At 40.7% G+C, this 22,276-nt stretch overlaps 2 protein-coding genes across 6 annotated transcripts in view; one reads left to right on the top strand and one right to left on the bottom strand.

The window, feature by feature from the left end:
• Nucleotides 1–22,276, top strand: part of LOC145935685 (agrin) — a 495,549-nt gene that overhangs the window by 122,705 nt on the left and 350,568 nt on the right. For 4 of the 5 annotated variants that reach the window (XM_083037210.1, XM_083037213.1, XM_083037212.1 and 1 more), the window contains exon 2: nt 6,728–8,251. The exons of the other annotated variant lie outside the window; for it this stretch is intronic. In XM_083037210.1, the coding sequence (XP_082893336.1) occupies nt 6,898–8,251 (1,354 nt within the window). In that variant the 5' untranslated portion in view covers nt 6,728–6,897. The remainder of the gene's footprint in view (nt 1–6,727; nt 8,252–22,276) is intronic. 5 annotated transcript variants of the gene reach the window in all.
• LOC145935697 (uncharacterized) overlaps nt 1–22,276 on the bottom strand; it is a 231,744-nt gene that overhangs the window by 62,146 nt on the left and 147,322 nt on the right. The gene's annotated exons all lie outside the window — the stretch shown is intronic.

The raw sequence follows: 22,276 nt of genomic DNA, 5'->3' as shown, positions 1-22,276 counted from the left end.
ATTATAAAATTACTTATTAATTTTCTATGACTATTTTATTTATATCATTTATAACGATTATGTTTTGCGTTAGTCACGATTTAAAAATTTCTCTCAATTCCTATACGTATTTCGGCCGCGTTAATTCCTCTGTTACAAATTTCCTTCTCTCATTATAATCTCCAACTTTTTCGTACTCTTGCACGACGACTCTCTTCACCTCGTTTACCACGTTTTGCACGTCCAGTCTTGTTTCTCCACGGCTTGCTGACCAACCAGGATAGGTGAGAAGGATAGGATTCACGGCGTGAACGGAAAGGAGAGGCGAGTTCTGTCTGCGGGCCGACATTAAACATTCAAAGGGGCGACAAAAAGAAGATGCATTTGCATCCCGCGCTGCAACTGCGGATTCCCGGGGGTGAAAAAAAAAACATAAATAATTCAAGAGTTTTTACTCGGAACCGTCGAGAGTTGATCGTGTCAGGGATGCGCGGGGAAAGGGACGCGGAATTCGCGACAACAGCGGATGATTCGAAACGATAGGATGCCATGGATCAGTCATGCCGCGCCAAACGTTCGAATAAACGGTCGAAAAATGATGCCGCGTCCCGCCGCTGCGGGACTTCGTAGAGCCGATAACGTTTTTCGATGTAGGACAGATTTTTGTGACGGAATATCACTAAAAATTGTTTATGGAATAACTCATCTCCCGACAGATGTGTGTCCACGCAGCTGCATCGTGATTTTCACATTTCAAATCTTGTCTCGACATTTTAATGTTTGTATCATTGTTGTCACGATGCTCGTGCGTATTTTCTAGCGAGACATAGTCACAGAGTTTGATTGTCTGATTGCACAATTAATTTTTTTCTCAATCCCCTCTTCATCGGTCATTCCTATACATGTGTGATCTTATTTTTTGTCGTCAAATAATTGATATTCTCGCGAGTGCCACTTCTGGAATTTAAATTCATGAAAGCGTGTTAGCAAAAAATTGCATGAAATTTCGTTTCGACGGACTTGCTGAAAGGCTCGTACACGTGATCGTAGCGATATACTTATTCTCTCTCGCCGTCATTTGAAGAAAACCGAAACTATCCGAATATGCCGGAGTCGACGACGAGCACGACTACTCGCAATGTCGTTGCCAGGAATATCGATCCCGCCGGATAGCTTACAGCCGAACTTTTAACCGGGCAAATCAGCCTTTTCGCGAGCAAATCGCTGATACTACGTATGAATCCAGTTTCGGTCCCAGCACGCACGTAAAAATTGCCGCGAGTCGTCGGGCGGAATAATTCGAGGCAGGTTATTCGGCTGGGTTATTCGGTTATTCGCACGGGAATCAAATATTCGCCACCGCGACTATACAAATATTTTCGCAGGACACACTTTATTTATTTATTTTTTCATCGAGACTCTACAAAACGCAATTTCGTTCTCAATTATCTATGCTTGCATACGGACTAGACTTGTTGCTACTAAATGTACTGTGTTAAACTCGAAGAATAGTTTTTAAAGATTTATCGCGAGAAGAACAATTCTTTGTGGAGACTTGCAGAAAAATATAGCAGAAAATCATTAAAGTTGCATATATTTTTCTCTTGACTGCATGCAATTTTCTCTCTCTTTAATATTATTAATACAATATTATTCTTTATATAATGTATTAGTTTAATATTATCGTTATATATATTATATTTTTATTTTAATTCTTCTCTTTCTTATTATTTCATTATTGGCACTCAATGATAAATTAATAAATAAATTAAATAATCTTTTTAAAATTTTCAAAATTTTTATCAATCTATTATATTCTATAACTAAAATTAAAGTTGATGTTTTTAAAATACATATATTAAAGAAATTAAAACTTTTTTAAATTTAAATAAATATACTTTAATTATAAATTTTAAACTTTGTTGTCCTCATAATCTTTATAAAAATTTTTTATTAAATAATTATTATTAATAAAAATTTTAATCCAAAAATAAAAAATATATATAATATATATTAAAATTAAAGGTAAAATATCCTTCTCCAAAACATAATTTATCAATTTATCATATCGTGCCTATACGAGGTAATATTCCTCATATATAAAAATAATTTATATATGCATTATTAAGACGCTTAAAGTCAAGAGCTAGAAAGTTGCGTCACCCGAAACTTTCGCCGCGAAAAAATTCATTCCGAATTCATCAAAGTGCGCCTATGACTTCTGTGAAATTGCGGCAGATACTCCGTGTGTACACAAGAAAATTGAAGTGAGTAAAGTTAAGCAGCTCTAGGTAATTTAATTTGTTTCTTTCAAATATTTCTCGATACTTTCTCCGTCTCCTCTCCCTTCTGCTCTTTCTTCGTAAAGCATCGAAGTATCTCTCAGCAAGGAACTCGTTAACCGCGACTCGATATTAATCTTGTTACATACTTTCTTATAATAACTGGCCAAGTCCAGGCTATTTAATTAGGATTTACGCGAGGGTAACCCGAGGGCGAAATTCTTTCGCCGGAGCACGCTGCGTGGAAATTGCGAGATTCTTTCTCGTGCGTGAATCGGGGCGGGACGATGAAACCGCGATCGAAATGTCTAGATGGAAAACTTCCCGGGCGTAAAGTCCTCGCGTGACAACATCGTTCTGGGGATAACGTGTGGTTTTCCGTTGTAAAACTCGCTATCTCCATTCGACATCTATCTATAGTGACATTCGGTAACAGCGTTGGAGATAGTGAGTTTTTGAAAAAGTAACGAGTTGGACGTATTTTGGCGACGACATTTCCTCCATTTGTTCAGTCGCCGATATCATTCTTTATTTGCAATTTTAATAACAGATGGTTGCCAAGTATAACGAGAGTCTCACGAGTCTTTCAGTTTTGATTTATAGAGCCCCATCGTTTTCTATTGATCATAAAGCGCAGAAAAAAGGGGATGGCACAGATTTATACCTATTTCATTCAAATATTCGTCGATTAATGAATCGTTTCTTAACATTATCCTTTGCTTGAAATTTTAGTGGCAAAGATCGTTTTATATAACTAATCGGGAATGATATCCCATATGTCTTGCGTAAGATATTGTCTTATATATAGAGTCCCTCTATAGTAATGGGCTCTCTGCCATCGAATGGCCGTACATACCGAGATGGAATTATTAGTCGGCGGGATATGCCACGTGCAATTTCGGAATATCTTCCGGCGGCGTCCGAATGGTCGGACGACGAAGTCGGGAATCACGGGAGGGCAAGTCGAGTGCTCGGGTATTATCGGGGAAAGTTTTAACGGCGCTTCATTAAGCAAAATAGTTTCATATGGCGGTCGAGCGCGCGTCGGTATTTCGGGTAGTTTGAATACGTCGATATATAGAACGATGGCGAGACCGGAGAGAGAGAGGGAACACGGACTCGCGTTTGCTAATCCGGCAGCTCGCAGCCTCGAATTGTTTCCGGCCGTAGCTAGGCGTTTGCCCGCTAGGACAATAATCGCCGCCATTCGATGCGAAACGCCAGAGGAAATGCTCCTCGCGCGACAGAGCAACTGCAGAGGGCAAAAAGCGAGAGGCGGATTAATTTCGCGCTCTCCCCGGATATTCCGTTGTCGTTACCGGCGAGTCGAATGCGAATGCGACTATTCGCGGTTATGAAAATCGAGTTTCATCCAAGCGACGCGGAAGAGAGAGAAAGAGAAAGAAATACAGAGCAGTAGATGGAACGAGATGCAGTTTCCCTAGATTTGAAACATTTCTATTAAGAAAGAAATTCTAAGAGATCATATGCGTAATAAAAAAAGGTATATATACGACAAAGATACAAAATATTAAAAGTACAACACTAGATATATTATCTCAATTATATATAATAATTTTTTATTAAAATCTCAACTGCTCGATTGCTTTAATTGTGACAAATAACACGAACCAGTGACGCATTCAGTCGGATTTTGAATTACTGGAGAAAGATGGGCATAAATAGGATGCCGGAGATTTGTAGCATTGGCTACAAAAAAAGTGTATCCGGATCTAGCATATTTTACTTCTATCGTGCCCGGCGTGTTGGCGGGCCACGAATGCTTGACAAATGAACGTCCGACATGACAGAGATAAACTATTAGGGATACGTTTCTCAAACTAATATCTGTTTCCTTCTCCGAGCAAAAAAAGCTTATATAACCCGATGCATTTTTGTAACGCTGGGCACGCGACACGCAATTACCATTCGTTTAGAAAGTTACGTTACTCTTAAGTGCGAGGCGCGACCGGGAACATTTAACGACCGGCAATCAGGATTCCCAGAGAAGGACGCCATCGTCGCTTCTCCCCTGCTCTCTGCGCCTCCAGTCGCCTATTTTTTTCCAACGGCTTCTCCTCTCGCTCGTCGCTCTTTATAATTCTTCGCGAAACATTTTTTTCCACCCTTTTCCGCCCCCCTCATTCTCGACGCCCATCCCGTCGTCGTTTGCATAAAGTGAGCTATCCGCGCTTTTAATATACGCAAATGAAGTTACGCGCCGGAACTAATCATATTTGCATGCGGAACAGCAAACTCTTTTGAGCCCTTGTCATATTTATTACTCCAGTTTAGTCGCTAGAGAAAATTTTATGACGAACAGCGTTCGCTTGTGGGACAATCAACGATTGATCGCCGGAAGTAGACGCTGTTTCCTATCAGCTGCTCGACGCCTTCAGCGTTTAAATCTTCTCCTTTCGGTACGCTCAAGTCGCTTGCTCTTAAAATTATCGATGAATAATAACAGCGATGCGATTATAACACATATTGCTTCTATGCAAATTAATCTAAGGTATATTTCGCCAAAATTTATTTCAATATCTCGAGAAGAGGATCGAATAAGTAAATAACAATTTGCGAACGCGTCCCTGCATCACAGTACAAGTATATAAATTGTGTCCGAACTCTTGTCGTATCTTTTATCAACTATAAATTCTTCGTTCCCGTAAATCTCACAGAGAGAGTTCTCTCAGTAAATCAACGTCCGTGGACGATTAAAACTTTACTTGATTAAATGTCGTAACGCCGTCTCATTCATTAAGGATTAAACGAAATCGACCGCGTCTCGGATGTGATATGACAATGTAAGGCAAACATCGCCTCGCAGAGCCGACGTAGGTTTGCGAAACACCCCCTCGAAGAAGTCCGCAACTATATATACGGGAGACAGGAGACGTAGTATTCTTGTCGGTATATCCGGCGGAAACTTCCGGAAGCGCGACGTTTGTCGTTCCTCCGCAATCGCGTTTAATTAATTATCGATCGATCCGCCGTGGGCGTTCAATCGTGAATGCGCCCCGTCGACTGACAATGAGATGGGAGCTCGGGTGGACTATACCGACTGTAATCGAAAGAGACGTGGCTCAATAATGTGATTTATCGATCCAGCGTCGATTTGACAGCGCTATATACTAGTCTATTCAATAAATTAAAATCAGGATTCTATTAACCATGGACTTTGTTAAACCCAATGATTCTGAGAGTACCATTCTGTGGAATGTAGTTATTTTTTAACAACAACGAGTCGATTTACATTTATTCAATTGTGTTTGGTTCTAGAGAATCGATTAAAATATTAAAAATGTGTAACATATAATAATAAAAAATGTCCCTGTCTTGCCTCTCTTTCTCTCTATGTTTTTTTCCTGTCAGAAATTATGAAAAGTAGTGTGCATATTATTTGAAAAATAAAGCAGAGAAGTTTATGGGATTATAATGAAAGCATTAGCATAGATGCAATTTACTTGAACGAAGTCATCTGGAACATGCATAATAATGTAATAAAAGTTGGCGTGACTCTCTTACGCGACCGCGTATATGTATATACGATCGGCATGTTATTATTTTAGCATTAATATTAAATGTGCTCGAGGAAATGTCGGAGAGATGCGGAAACGACTCGTAAGTGAACGTAGAATTTACTATACGGGGGGAGCGATTTCTCGGAAAGCGGGGGAAAGAAAGATGAAATCGCAATGAGAGAAGTATAGATCGCGCTTAATCGAATCCTTGTACGATGAAGAAATTGTTTGCTCGCGACGCTGCCATTGTCGATTCATTGTGTTTAAGCAACTCCAATTTTCCGAGAACTTCGGCGACCGATGTATTCGAAGGCTGCATAATCATTGACTGCGATGCAGCCGCATTTCGGTCACGCACGATCGAGTATTATCGTCATCATTGGCTCTAACGGCCATTCGTGAGCTACCGAGCATGCGGAGGGTAATCGCAGTCTGGAGAAGCGCTTACAGAATATTGCTGCCCTGAATGCCGTATCGAGAGAGAGAGAGATACACGTATCGATAACGAACCGTGTATAGATACGTCTGCGTAATCCGCTAAATCCGTCATTGTAAAAGATCAAGAAGTGAAACCATCGAATACTAATTAAAACTTTTTGTGTTCCCACTTGATCTTCTAGTTTCAATATTCTATTCTGTGCTGGGAAAGTTATGAGTCAATTAAAATCGAGCGGTTTAATTTATCAATACATTAAGCTAGTAATTATTGCATTAAGATAAGATCTTCTTGTCTTAAATCGCTTATTAAAAATCTGAAAATTTAATGATAAGAGAGCTTCTTATTAATTTATTAATTTAATAATTAATATGAGCAATAATATTAGCTTCTCTTATTAATCTACTAACTTAATGAGTTTTGAAAAACATCTTAAATATTAAGGCATCTTAAATTATCTATTCACTAACCGTACTAACAATCTCCTTCTTTTTTCTCTTTGCTTTCAGGCTTTCCTAAGCGCTCACCCGCTAATCCCGCGAAGAATCCGCTAGTAACACAAAAATGTATCCCTGATTAAATCGCGCCACAAACTTCGACCTACGACCGATCGTCGCCAGCGTTATCGTCCACCGATCGTAGCGCGGTCGTCCCGAAACGATCATGCGAATCTCCGAAAATGCGCAGGACCAACAGCAACGGTCTCAAGCTCGACCTGACGGAGAACACGCCAGGTAGCTCGTTGTCACGGCTGCCGAATTTGGTCGAGCATGCGGAGACCTGTCAGGCGTTGTCCGCCGGAACTGGTGAGAATTTGAGCAGCAAGTTGCCTAACGTGGTCGAGGGCTCGATGGACTATGGTAGCGAGCGTAGGTCCTCCCGTTACCTGGAGTACCAAGAGATCAAGTCCTATCAGGATCCCCAATCGTCTGCCTCGGCGGCGCCGACCTATCACGAGGGGGCCTACCACGACCAATCAAGGGGATACCGGAACTACGATCGAAAGGCCGGCGTCGGCTTCGATCGGGATAACCTCGAAAGGTTCGACAACAGGATCTATCCGGAGGACGGACTGAGATACGCCGATCATCGCGTGGATCAGCGAACCTATCAGGAGTCGGATCTGGACGCGCCTTACGATCGCAACGACGCACAGAAGCTCAGCAGGGCTTATCCGGAGCTGTCGGACTCGAGCAGACGATACTCGCGCGATCTGACCGATTACGAGTACGCGTCGCGCTATGCCGAGGAGACATTGAAGCTGGAGCCCAAGAAGGATCACCATCATCATCATCCGGGCAAGATCTACGAGCCAGCCGCCTCCAAGGGTTATGAGTCAGGTGTGAAGACTCACGATTCTGCTTACGATCTCGGCACTTGTTCTGGACAGCAAGAACCACCAGCCAGACAATATGAGAGCAAGTATCATTCGGTCAGCAAGATGTACGGCACTCTGCCTAGGTACGAGAGCAGCAAGTCCTACGAGCCGACGTACGAGCCGAGGCCTACCTACGAGCCCAAGTACGACGAGCAGACGTACGAGGGCGGCAGCAAGGGTGGTTACGAATCCAAGTATGGGTTAACGAGCTCCAAGAGCTACGAGAGGTCCAAGTACGAGAGTACCACGTCATCCAGGTACCAGGACAAGTCTTACGATCAGACTCTGAAGATCGGTGAGCTGGGCTCGTCCTCGTCCAATGCGTATGCCAGGAAGCATCAGGATCAGGAGGAGACCGGCGCGGAGAAGATGAATGGATACAGGAAAAGTAATTTCGAAGCCTACGGGGTCTATTCGGATCCTGAGGACGATCACGGTTTCTTGCCGGATAAAAAGGCGCCTCAGTACACTTACAAGGGCGTCGTGGTGAATGCTAGCGGTGAGTCCGCGGTGGTCGATCAGAAACGGTCCAAGGATAGCAGACAAACCGAGGTGATCAGAAGTCCTTGGTGCAAGCCGACCATATTGCTGCTCCTGCTGGTACTCCTGGTCGTCATCTTCGTCTTCGTCGCTGGGATATTATTATATTTTAATTGTGAGTTTGCATCATTATACTTCTCGTATGACGAATTTCTTTCTTTTCCAAAGGTTTTCAGATTTCTCTCACGTTTTTGATTTTACGGAAAACAAAAATTATTTTCAAATTTCTGTTTGAATAAAAATAATGGACAAATATTTTTTACAGAAATGTATCCTAGCGTAAAAATGTTTTCTATAGATCTTTTTTATAATAGTAATTTTTTTTATAAATTTTGTTTTTACATTCTGAATGTTGCATGTAACAAAATTTATCAAAATTTCTGTGCCAACGTAAATTCGAAAATTTATTCAAAAATTGTGGTTTCTTTTAAGCATTTAATTTTATATTACAAACGGGGTTTATATAGAACTTGTATTTTTTAGTATTAATTAATTACGGAGAAAATATATAAAATATATAACTATTTTATTTGCAAACCCGCTTAACTAATTCTTTGAATTTAAGTATCATTATTTTAAGAATTAATAATAGGTAGTAAGTTTCCTTGTCCGATCTATACCGTTGAACGGATAGTTGATTCAATTAAAGTTAATTCCCTGACAGCGACTAATTAAAGGTAACGGACGCTCGATAACGAACCGTGATGAGACATTGAACATTTAAGACGAAGAGTCACTGCTAATAAACATCTCGCGTTATATCTTTCTTTGCTCACCGTCTGCTAATAAGACATGCTATTCGTTCTTATATAGGATGCCCTAGATGCCGTACATTTCTCCCCAACTACAAGACAAACACGTGACTGATTTTTCCTCTTTAAGAAGATAGATAAGAGAATTCTACATTCTTGTAAATATTTTAAATTTTTATTAAAATATTTGTTCTAAATTAAATAGAGAAAACCGTAATTTTCTCGAATCTTAATTTTTAATATCTTGCATTTGATAACTATTCCAATATTTTCTCTCCATTTCATCTCTTTTAACTTTCAATTAATTATTGAAAGAAAGTACGCGACTGAAAAGTATTACCCTCAACCCCTTCGCGAAAGATTTATTTATCTTTTTCGGGACATCCTATATTGCATTCTGCGCATTTTATTGTCACATTACGGCGCTCGTGAGCCGACTCGCCGATAACGGCGGGCGTTTTAGTTAATGAGCATCCGATACCAATTATTTACGGGCGTCCGCGCGTTTGCCATAGTAATGGCCATGGTAGCGCAAGAATAGACGACGGCTACAACGACACTGCCGACGACGACGACGACGACGACGATGCCGAGGACGGTGACGGTGACACGTGCCGACGATACGTTAAGCCGGAACGGTTACTGTCTCTGCGGCAGTTTTATGTGTCGAATTTGACATGCCGGGCACGTAGGGACTTGCCACTAGCGAAACTGTTCGGTCGGAATTACAATGCGACCGGTGGATGGAAGGCGGACCAGTGGGTTTAAGGAAAATAGGTAGAAAAGAATGACGGACCCCGTGCCCGGACGGGCCAATCTGTTTTCGCTTCATGCACGATCGTGTTTGTTGAGGACAAATGGCAACAGGAAGGAACGCAAAATCTTACCGGAAAGGCCAACAATCTTGCATGATCTAATATATAAAAGAAGAATAAAATCTCACAGATTCGTCCTATATAAACTCTGATGTTTGTAGTAAAATACCAGCTTAGCCGATAAACGTTGCGGTGAGACTATAAAAATTTTCGCATAATGAATTTTAGATATAATTGCCAGAAGGGTTCCACTAATTAAATAATAATATATTGTTGCGCTTAGCTAGAGAAAAACAAATTCAAGTATACTCTGCTTAATTAGTTTATCGTGTAACGCAGAGAGACTAATTGGACAACTTTGTCGATTCGCGTGCGGGAGATTATTTTCAAAAGTCGCTAATGGATCCTGTTAAATAATTTTCGAAGGAAAACATGTAGAACGCGGCGAGCGCGTATGTTAGCGTAACATTGGGCAACATACATTTTTAGATGGAAATGTTCGCGAAGCGAAACAAAAATAGGATATTCCGCGCTGTATGAAATATTGCGATAAATACCGCTGTGAAAACGTGTGCAGAAGTACTTTTCTGCTTACGCGGTTATAAACATGGTTAAGCCCTATATCAAAACCCTTCCCCACAGATAAGCTTGTTACAGGATAACGTATGAAATCATATTCTCTTCTATGATAGAGTCGACTGTCTCATGCTTTGCATAGAAGGTTTATTTCCAATTATTCCAGAGAGTTATATATATAAACTCCAGTGAGTTATAAAGCGAATATTTTGTAAATTTAAATTTTATAGAACATATATTCAGCTTTTGTGATGTAAAACATTAAAAAATAAATCAATGATGAAATAATTATGTATTTACATATTCCATTTTATTTTTGTGAGAAATATATTTTTTCCTTGTATGATATATAACAGTCAACATCAACATATATAATAGTCATTGGTTGATATTTCATGAGAAAAAATATTGCAAGAGTTTATATACTTGATACACGTTAATTCGTTATATTTTTTTTCTAGTATGTAGCTTATTTATGTAGAAAAAGTTTTTTTTTAATCCTTGCTAATAAAATAACTTCACCGTAAAGATTTATTCGCTTTCTTTCTTTATAATCCGCGGGTCACGAGTTAGATATATGTGAAGAAAGATCCACTCCATCCTTCAACGACGCTCCTAAAGAATATCTCTTTTTCATTCGCGATTGAAATTTATTTTCCTCTAACACGTATGTATGTTTATTAGAAACGAAAAAGGAAACGAAAAAAAAAAAGATTCTATAGCAAGATAGAAATGAAGGCAAATGGTTTGCTTACACGAAATCAATTTTCAATATAGCAGATCTAATAAAACAAATAATTTTTCTTAAAAAAATTTTATTAATTTTTTTGTATATATTTAATATAAATAATTATATATAATAAAATGTTTTCAAAATTATAACACATAAATATAATTAAGAATAATAATATTTCCTTTATCCTAATTTCTATTTTAATAAAAAATGTGTAAAGATTCTTTCAATTAAAAAAATGCAAGCCTCATTCTTCAAGAGAGCTTATGTAATAATCGTATAAATTCCACGTTGTAAGTTTACCCGGTGGATCACACTGATAATCTCTTCACGTCTACCTCTTTGAACATGTTTCTATATTCGCCGCTGCTTTCTCGTGGCATTTATGACACACCGTAACGTGTTTAGAGGCTTCCATCGCGCCTGCGAAGAATATAAACCGTCTCATTGCGATCGAGCGGATTCAGTCGTCTGGGAGAAACTGGCACGGGTTTTCGTGCACGCTCCGATCGCATTTACAATCGCGCCGGAGAGCAGTTCGACCGTATTTACAATCGAGCGGAAAAGTAGTCCGTGCATTATTACCGAGAAAGTAAAACTAAACTGCCGCACTCCGCGTTCTGGGCATAATATTCGATATAGATACTCCATTTTTGCCCGACTTATGGAATGTTGCCGTCTGAAAGTAACCGTCCTTATATTTTACGTTAGCAGACTTTTATGCTCTACCTCGTTTTTTTCATTCTCCGCGCTTTTCCAGGGAAATCGATTAACGAATTTGGAAGCGATCTTTTTATTTTAACGAAAAGCTTGTCGCGCGATGATCGTCTTATTATTATTTATAATATTTTATATAATAAATGGGAGGAATGACATATATAGGATAAGACAAAAAAAATTCACTAAAAATGTAGCACGCTTAAATTCGCTGAGCAATTGACAAGCGTGATCTAAGCTAGTTCAAGAGAGGTGAGTGCGAGCGAATTCTCTTTTGCAAATCATCGTGACTCGCCACTGCGCGAGCCACTTTTTACTTACGGATGTCTGCTTTCCCGAGCGACAGCGTCAGGATCGACGTTTCACCTACGATGGCACGACAATAGGATCGGCTGGTGCTCGGAACGAAGATTCATCCGAGTGCATAGAGGATGTCTGTCTACACTGCCCGAAAATTCCTGTCATCAGATGCCTCGAATGTTTCGAAGTCGGAATGACTTTTCGGTTATTTAATGAAAATTCAATAAATGATACCGCGTGTCGCAACATTTTCGTATTGAACATCGAATCGAGATTTAGAGACAATTAAACGTGAATTTTTCGATCATTTAAATTGCAGAATAACTTTGAAATGTTATCTCTGAAAGAAGCTAATATGAAATATTCTCTGTGATCGAACGATCTCACAAATTTAATTCTCGTCGATTAAAATTCATGGAAAGTAATGTGAAAAAAATCGAAAAATACTATTATTACATTATAAAGGCATCTCATGTGCGCGGATACATCCGGTAGCCAGGCGAAATATCTTGTACCAAAGTCTCGGTCTTCCCTTCCTCCGTATATTCCGTACGACTGCGTTTGGCAGCGGTCGACCGAGGCGTTCGAGCGATTCGGTTTATTTTCGGGTCAAGTTTTCGCCCGGCCGCTTCGCAATCAGCCGTTGCATTGTCCCGCGGACAATACATTCACCGCGACGGAATCCCGGGGCGCGTAGGAATTCCGGATGCTATCGTCCTCCCGCGCCCGGTTTGTCGATCGTCATGTTTTCCCCGGAATTTTCGGAAATTCGATTTGGATGCCGGCGCAACCGTTCGCCGTTTGTAATGCTCCGTCCGTAACGGTTCCAGTTTCATTGTGCTTCCATTGTGCTGAGTGGCGAACCGTCGCAAGGCAAATTGTCGGGAAAAGACAAAGTCGTACAGCGAGACGGAATTGAGTAACTCCGCGAAAATAGGACGAGTGTTTTTAATTTTTCATCGACCATCCGATGAATCCTCGGAGGAATGTCTGTATGTGACAGTTTTGCGACGCGATATCCTATGTACAGTCAGCATGCAGTGCGACGACTTTGGCGCAGAATCGGGGCTTCAGTATGTAAGGCACGTGTCCGCATCTGCCTTTATGAGAGCTTCCCGCGATTTCACCATTTCGTCCTCATTCCTAGAGCAAGCTTGCCGCGCGCGGTTGCGAAAGGCGGGTTCCTCGGGATTAAGGGCGTCGCCGATCATATTAAGGCCGGAGATATCTCGCCCGCTCCTTATCCGCCGTCGTACGATCCCCATAAACCCAGCAGCCGGGGGTTTGTTCCACATAAATTACAGGCACTGTCGGCTTCTGGATATATATATACCGACGTTGTGCGCGCGCGCGTCTATGTTGATGTAAATATCGGGGGTCGTCAACCCGTTCGAGAGACATCCTCCTCGGAGGATAGGATAAAGTGGAATATTCCGTTAAGATATCTCGAATTCATAGCGTCTAATCAAGCGTCGGTCATGGTTTTGAGTCGATCTCGAATCAAATTTCAGGATCGTGCAGAAGATTTTAAAACCATCCCCTACCCTTTTTGGGATTCTCTTCTTTTACGTGATTACGTCCATTTTCCACAAAGTAACAAGCTGCATCCGCAAATTTAAATTGCACGAAACAGTCGCGGGAGTTGTAACATTCGCAAAACGTTATACTATCTCGGACAAGCAACCGCATAATTCGACGCGGTGGGATAAATCCGGCGGAATATCCTTATACGAGAGCGAAATGTTTAACTCCGGAGTTAAGCGGCGTGCTCGCTCTCGTTTCTTATCGCGTGCGCTTCAGGGCGCGCGAATCAGATAATATTGCACTACTTGCAACTCACTCCTCAACATTGTTAACCCGATACATACTTGTACGTCTCGGCCGCGCGTATAAACCTCCCCCTTCTCTTCCTCGTTCTCTATCCGAGATAATCGCGTTACATGACACATTCTGCATGCAACTGCGCACGAACGTAAAGTTTCGAGATTCTACGCGGTGCAGGGGTTCTGCAGCTATTTGATCGCTACGCGGAAGATAGTCGGATCGTGCGCGAATCTGTCGACCTTATACCCTACCTTCTTACCCACGACGGACGACGATCCATCGAATGCTCCGACATTCATCCATTTTCGTTCCCCCCCGGCATTTTTCGAATCTCGCGAGAAATAAAGTGACACCGATTGCCATTGCATTCGCGAGATGGCGAGGGGGATGGGAAGAATCGGGGACAATTGGATCTCTCTATACGAATAGTTAAATGAGCGAAGTGTACTCTGTGGCGCCGCGAACAAGTCGTTTTTTACAACTGAATTCGACTGAGATTCTTACGTCGATATCAATATTTGGCGCATATAAGTATAAAGAAAAAAAAAGAGAAAGAAAGCGCACGCGGTACGGTTGATATTGGAAAAGAAAATATCAGTTTCGATATAGCGAAGTTTAATAATAAATTCGAAAATACCAGAATTTTAACGAAAATTCTTGCAATGTTAAAATAATATAAACAGAAAATATTAAATTTTAAAAATATATGCGAGAGAGAGAGAGAGAGAAAGACCGGGGGCGACATTAATAATTAACGCATCGTGATAATGCGTAACGGGTTATCTAAAAAGGATTGTCGCCGCCCTTTGCGTCGCGGTGCATATTTTATCGCGCCTTTGGAATGACTCTTGTAAAATTGGCGAAATTGCGCGTTGCGGCTGTAAAATTTGTTAGGTTGTGCGCGATAACCGTTGGAAATTACGAGGCGAAACTTGCACCCTTTTAACTGATACAAACCAAATTCACCGGCGAGATAAATTCTCAGGCTGTAAAAGCGCTGCGAGCACAACGGGAGTTCGTATGCCGGAGGATTTGGAGCATTTAAAGCATCCTGTAAAGAGCTGGCGCGTTTGTTTCATGCGATTTCAAATGACATTATTACGAGGATGAGAGAAAGAGAAAGAGAAAGGGAGAGAGAAAATGTCGTCCACGAGAGAACGTAACGACATAGAAAGTATAATATTGTACGCGTCAATGAAACATCTTGCTTCATATACCGTATTAAATTAGAAATTTTCAAGGATATATATAGAGACTAATAAATAATAAATTTTATTCATTACGAATAATTTATTTATTATGTGAATTTTTTCTTTTTCTCTCGTAAATAATTTAATACCTCAGCAAAATTTACTAGCAAAACTTATTGTAAGAAGGAAAAGAAAATGCTATCTCGATTTATAGTTTTACTACGTAAAGTGAGATACGATCGTTAAATTACGAATATACAAACGATTTCCCAAACGGTTATGGCTTTCGCGATAACGGCGATGTCTCTACCGAGTACTCGGAGGTTTCCGGCGAGAATCCTCGGCTTCCTCACCGCGACCGGGGTGCGCATTCAAATCTGAACCCGAAAACTTTCACGGGAAAGAAACTAATCGAAGTATCAAGTTGATTTAAGCAGGGGGCACTCGGGAGCCGAAGAACTCCGCCTCATGGCAAGTTCGATCTCTCCTGTCTCCCTCTCTCCTTCCGTCGTAAATTCGTCCAATGCTTTTGAGTTCGCCTCGAATTAACTCTCCGCCGAGAGATTGTCGAACGAGCAACTTTGCGAGTCACTCCCGGAAATCCGGGCACCGGCACAATGGCGCATTTCCGGCGGGTTCATTTCCACGCGGGTAAGGAAGAAGTCTCCTGCTGCCTCTCTTTCCCTTTCCGTTCTCCTCGCTCGCGGCGGTTCCGAGATTTCCGAGGACGAAGATGAACAGCGTAGCTGTTCAGCGCCGACCGATGTCGAGGGCGGGAAGGTCGCGCCAATCGCGAGCGATTGGGATTGTTCGCGAGTTACCGAGAGCTGAAGTCAAGATTAATGTTAACTTCGCCGTCGAGTTAATAAGTCCGGCACCTATAAATCCCATCAGCTCCGCCGCTCCCTCCCTCCCTCTTTCTCTTTTTTCCTGTCTCTCTTTCCACGACGTTCCCTTTGTATATGTGTCTCTCTCTCTCTCTCTTTCTATCTATCTTTTCCTCTTTTCATCCATGGTCCCTGCTCCACCGGCGCTCCATTACGGACATTTCCTCTCATCCCACGCTTTCACGCCGCCCTGAACCTTCCTCAAGCTTCCTGAAACTCGAAAACTTTCGCGGTGAGAAAAAGCGCCGCGTATCAGCGGCCCTCGGCAAGAAGTCCCCGTCGTTCCGAGCGTCCTTTCCAGGATCGTTCTCTGCAGGAATCCGCGCGCTTTTTGTCGCGATTACTTACGTCAAATAGTTTTCCTATTATGGGCTTCTCGCGTCGGCATTTACTCGCTGTGTCGTGTTTTATTTGCGTCAAAAGGATTGAACGGATGTCACAAAATAACTAAATACGGATTATATTTCACTTTTGCAATCTGATTTTATAATTCGAAATATTCAGTCAAGAAAATTATTGTATATAGATTCGCAGATAAATGAAATAAATTTATTAAAGTTGAGATGAGAGATTCATTCTGTCGAAAGAGACTCGAAGTATATTTATAAATATTTTTTTTACCCTGAAAGCACAATTGTGCATACATCCCTCGGGAACTATGGACCTGTACTTTGTACATGAATCGTACAATGGGGCAAACTCTTAAAAAATAAATGCGCGACAAGGAAAGGAGAAATTTAATTTCTCGCGAGAGGCCGGCCGCTGGCTGCCGGAAGCCGCATGCGGAACAGCGCGATCCGGCACGGTCAGCTTTTATGGTTCCGACGAGCGGAAAGAGCGCGGAAACCGGTCGCTAAGGACGCCAAGGGTGCTCCTTGGGAAGCCTTGTCGAGAGAGCTGACGTTTAATTTAATAAAACCGTCGCGGCCTTTCTTTTCTTTTCTCTCTCTTTCTTTCTCGCGATTTCACGGGGGGGAGGAGGGGGAGGGAGAGATGGGAAAGGGCAGTTTCCGCGCCATTTCCCGGGACCGAGTCGGTCGGCGTCGTCGTCACTCCCGGGGAGTGCCGTGTAAAATTCCTTCGGAAAAACTGTGCGCGCACTGCCGGTCGGGGTGCACCTTGTTAAGAACGTCAAACTTACGGTCGAGAGTTCGCCGGAACTTTGTAATTTCCAGCGCGCTGATTGACGTTCGCTCTCTCGCGCGTTTTTACGTCTCTTCGGTTGTCGTCGAACGTTATGAAGGACTGCTCGATCTTCGCGAAGTGATGCTATCTATCGATTTACTCTCAGTGTGCTATGTAAACCTATTGGACGTCAACTAATTGCTTATAATTTATGTCTAATAAATTACGTCTATTAGACTGTTTTGTTAAATTAAGATGATAGGGTTTAGACGCGCATTAATTAAATCTCATTAATTTTATCTACTTAAAATCGTATTAATAATCGTCACAAGTTAACCAACACCATAATTAAGTCTGCCATTAATTTTATTGTTAATATTGTTCGTGCTGAATACATTTCAGCTAGCTGTCCCTGGTCTCCGCCCGGTCTCTAATGATTATAATTTTGCAACAAAAATCCAGGCGTGGCCGAAAGAATTTTTTCTTAATACTGACGTATACGATTATGCGACCATTAAGTTTCAGATACCTGCCGCCTGTCCCCGATAGAAGTAGATTGATCACTTGATCGCGTGACATTAATTCATTATTGCAACAGAAATTCACGACCGCTAGAATGAAGACGGTTGCTATCGAATAACGTCGAAAGAAATTAATGTTGTAAGCCGGTTTACATTTTTTTTCTCTCCCCTGCCGTAAATTACATTCTTACATTAATATTCCGCCTGCAAGCGGTGCAAAAATGTTTTCTACTTAACGCCGGGTTCTTACAGCTTGATATATCGTAGCTCGTTTTATCGCTCGATTTTTCTCGTTGTGTAATTATCCGTTAAACCATTTCATGGTGCCTTAAATCCCACTTTGCCGTCACCAATCCGAGAACAATGCTCGTCGATAACTTTTCGTCTGATAAACTTGAGTCATCGATCTTAATGTAAAAATCAGTTCTGGCAAAAAATTATTACAAATGCGAGAAATTTATCAGATTTTATCGCACCATGTAAAAGTTTTATAAAATAAAAATATAATTTGTCGATAGATTTGAAGAGATTTCTCGAACAGAAAATTATCGAGTTGGAAAATTGTCTCGCGACAGTTTTTATTATTATCATTCGTAATTATTTTAATTGTTCCTTTGAAATGTCAAATTTCATGCAATATAATTTGAAATTTTTCAATCTCTTCATTTATTCAAGGTTCGATTCATTTGGTGATATAATTGCGAGTTGTGTGATGCAGAGCTAATTCAAAAGAATTAATGGTTTATCAATACAATAATACTAACAACTCGAAAAACATGTTACTTATACATTTAAATCTTTCACTCTGTGTTACAAATATTCAATAATTTGGAGTAAATCGTAAGATATACTATCAGTCAACTGGCATTTCAATTATTAACGGCTAATAACGTCATCGTCAATTATCATCATACTCAACAAGACCAACTGTTGACGGCTTAATGGAATTTCCGAGTAGGCAGTAATCACAACACCAAATTCGCGTCCTTTGACCCCCTTTTACAAGTCTTGCATTATTGCTGCATCATTATTTCGCTGATTTATTACGAGATTATTCGGTTCAACGAGAAGGCATTTTTATGCGATTCGAAAGGAAAAGAAATTTTTGATTAAAGTTTTGATATTACGATGTTAAACCCAGAGAAAAAAAGGATGCATGCATCTAACGTTGAAGGGTCACGTAAGGGTTCATATTAACCGCTTTATATACAAGATTATCTGATAATGGAGTTTATATATTCTCTCGAAACTTTCGACGGATAAAGGAAAGTTTCAATCCTTTCAAACAGAGGAGTTATTTGGACAAAGGAAATAAGATAAGCGTACAGCTATTTTTACTTCACGACAATCAAAGCTAGCATTTGTCTCATTATCACAATTGATCTATATATATGTATCTCCATTACTCTCTTATTTATCGATTAAAGAGAGAGGTAGTTTAGTCACGACTCGGTTTCTCCGCCATTCATCAAAAGGTATCGCGTAAGCCGGCTTGTAATCCGGCGTCGTGTCGGCAGCGCTATCACGTATGTCGACCATTGTCGGGCATCGTTTCCGCACTTTGGCCCAGTTTGTTGCGCTTTATATCACTTAACGCACGCGCCTCGTGGCTGTACCGTCGTTTTGCGCGCACGTTTAGCTTTTCACCGAAGACGAAGAATCGACACGTAACGGCGTAAGTATATCGCACACGTGGGCGCGCAGTTATACGAGAGACATGTGAACGTCGAAGGGAAACTTTCTTCATTTTTCGCCCGGGCTCGATCTCGCCAGAGGGGGATGGAAGGGGAGAAAGTTTTTCTCCCTGAAATATCGCGGAAATCAATCGCCAGCGCGAGTGGCCGCGATCGCAGTGCTATTTTCCGCACTTTTCCCGACACCCGGGAATGAAGTAATGGGTCAGTTTAGTCGAGTCGCGTCAAGCACGTTGCAGCAACTCGGGAATGGTTTTTGATCTTGTCGGACGCGAGACGTTCTTTAATCTTTTTTTACCTCTCTTTCTCGCGTTACGTGTATATTGAATATAATTCAATTTATCTTCCGATAATCCAATTAACAACCGTATAAAATAAGATTGGAGCGGTTGGAGATGGATTTTCGCGTTCATTTTATTCTTACGTGTACATAAGTGAAAAAATATATCGTGTATAATTATTTTTGCAATTAATCTAGTGTATAAAAAATGTTCTTTTGTAATATTACGAGATTTAATATTATGCTAATTATCTGGGTGAATGTGTCTATTTTTTTTTATTGGAATGACGTTTTGTTTTACCCAAGCACTCGCGATAAGCAGACTCGCAATCCTCTAATCCGCGCGATATTGAGTGCAAACATAGATAGATTCGTGGAACATACAAATACACGCGATAGATCCTTGGCAGTAGAGATGCTACCAAAGCCGATCAGACTTGCTTTCCATCGATCTCGTGTACACGATGTCGACTGTTGACTCTTGGAAGGATCTTTTCTTTGAAAAATTGATTTCGAATATATATATTACACATGTCACATTTCTAGCATCCTCTCACAATAACTTAAAATTTCAAAATTTTATAATAATATAAACTCGCTTATAAATGCTCTGTAAATGCGCAATAGATATATCGACAGTATCGAATCTCCGATGACGATTCTGATCGGGCTGATCAAGGCGGCAACGTGTTTACCGGATTGATCAGCCAACTGTGATCCAATCGATTGGATACGCATAGCGGATGTCGATCTACCTCGTCCTTGTAACTGAAACGCTGAAACTGACAGACTGCGTCTATTGATCGAATCGATCCTACACAGATACAAATTTGCCTTCACCACTCAAAGTTCTGTGGAAGCTGGTTCCACAAATCTTTGCAATCGAATACAATAGTCTGAGCAATATAAATGTGTATATATACATATATATATATATATATATATATATATATATATATATTTAATAATCCTATTAAATAGAATACAAAACTTTGATAAATGTTGGTAGAAAAAAAAATATTAATAAATCAAACACTCTGAAACAAACGTAAAAATCTACATCGCGATACGCGTAAATGTCATCTGAATAAACGAAAATATTTTGCCCGTATACGTGGAATGCAATTTACATTTACGTCGCGCGACGCTCTACTACAATTTTTATGGAGCGGCATGCATTTTACTGGTACGCGCGATATAAAGAGATACTCTTGTTTACGCAAAATAAAGTGCACTTAGAAAAAATACGACGTGTCCTTATCACGAAAGTGTTCCTAAAGCGAGAAAGAGAGGGAGCGAAAGAGAGAGGTAAACATCCCATTTATTGTTTATCGTAGTATATCATAGATAAGACGGGGATGTATGTCTGATACATCTTTTCATAACGACCGCAATTTATCGATTTTCCGTGGAATACAGTTTAATACACATACATTTTACACACATAAATATCTTATGAGAAAGAATATTCGTCGTACAATATATCGCAGTATAGTAAAATGATTTAATAAGTGCAAGATAAGGTTTAATTAATCTCGATGATGCACTCGTGTCCCCCCGTTTTATGGATTCAATTTATTCGAGTATAATTAATCGCATTAATTAATCGCATCTCGCCATTATCAAAATTCTTATCTTCTAATCTTATATTCTGGATCTTTTTTAAAAAATGTTTAAAAAAGTGACAAAGCAAGTGGATACAATTTCACGCTTCGTTTCTCGTTTATTAGAATTCTTATTCCATGTATAATATTCTCTCCGCTACAGTAGCGCTATAGCAACTTCATCTACTCTCAGATATACAGTGTTTCATGCACGCGTTTCGTTCTTCCCGGATGAGGAAACAGAAGGTCGAGAGAGTACTTCACCGCCATTTCCGGTGAGAACTCACGACTCACCCTCTCTCTGTCTCGCGCGCGCGTTGCTGTCGAATGCAAAAAGGGCGAATGAAGGATAGCATTTGCGTGCGCCACGCGTGAAATTCCGCAGTCGGGGGAAAATAGCCTCCAAGACGTGCGAGACGTAGGTCTTATGTTCATGAATCGCGATAAAATGCTCGTTGTAAGCGCACGAATTACGGAGAGCGCTACACGCTTTAAAAACCTCCCCCTCGTTCAATCGTCTTCTAAAATTCATGAAATTGTGCGTGCACATTGAATATTTATGCACGTTTAAATTTTAACCGCGTACAATGCCGCTATTTATCGTGAATTTATCGCGCGCACGTTAAAGTACTCGTTTTTGTCGTTTTTGCGTTGTAAATATTTCGTTTTCCATTTCGCCCTCTATCCTAATAGCCGTGCTGTAAACTCTAAAGCCAAGCTATTGGATAAAATTAAAATTGTCCTATTAAGAAGGTATGTTTTTAAAAAAATACATTTTTAATATTTAATAAAAGCACGATTCTGTAATTTGTTTGTTGCATAACCCACGTATTATGCAGTATCGTCTTTTCTACATGCGCGATAACTTCCTCGTAGATTCTACTGCGTTCTACTATATTCTCTCTCCAGCTCTCTCTCATCCAATGTCGTACCATTTTCTCGAGAATAATGCGGATTCCGTCGAGTGCATATAAAATCGACCTATATAATCTTCCGGACACGGTGCACCTTCCGTTTGTACAAAGTTCCGCGCGCAAATCCGTGTAACCTGGCCATTTAACAGGTTTATGCAACGAGTTTGTTTCCTTTTGTCTCGATGATTATTCGCCACCGAGTCGATAT

This window comes from Prenolepis imparis, unplaced genomic scaffold (genome assembly GCF_030444845.1).
Source record: "Prenolepis imparis isolate NDT839.2.m4 unplaced genomic scaffold, iyPreImpa1.0 SCAF_4, whole genome shotgun sequence".
Lineage (NCBI taxonomy): Eukaryota > Metazoa > Arthropoda > Insecta > Hymenoptera > Formicidae > Prenolepis > Prenolepis imparis.
This window is presented reverse-complemented; position numbering and strand designations above follow the sequence as displayed.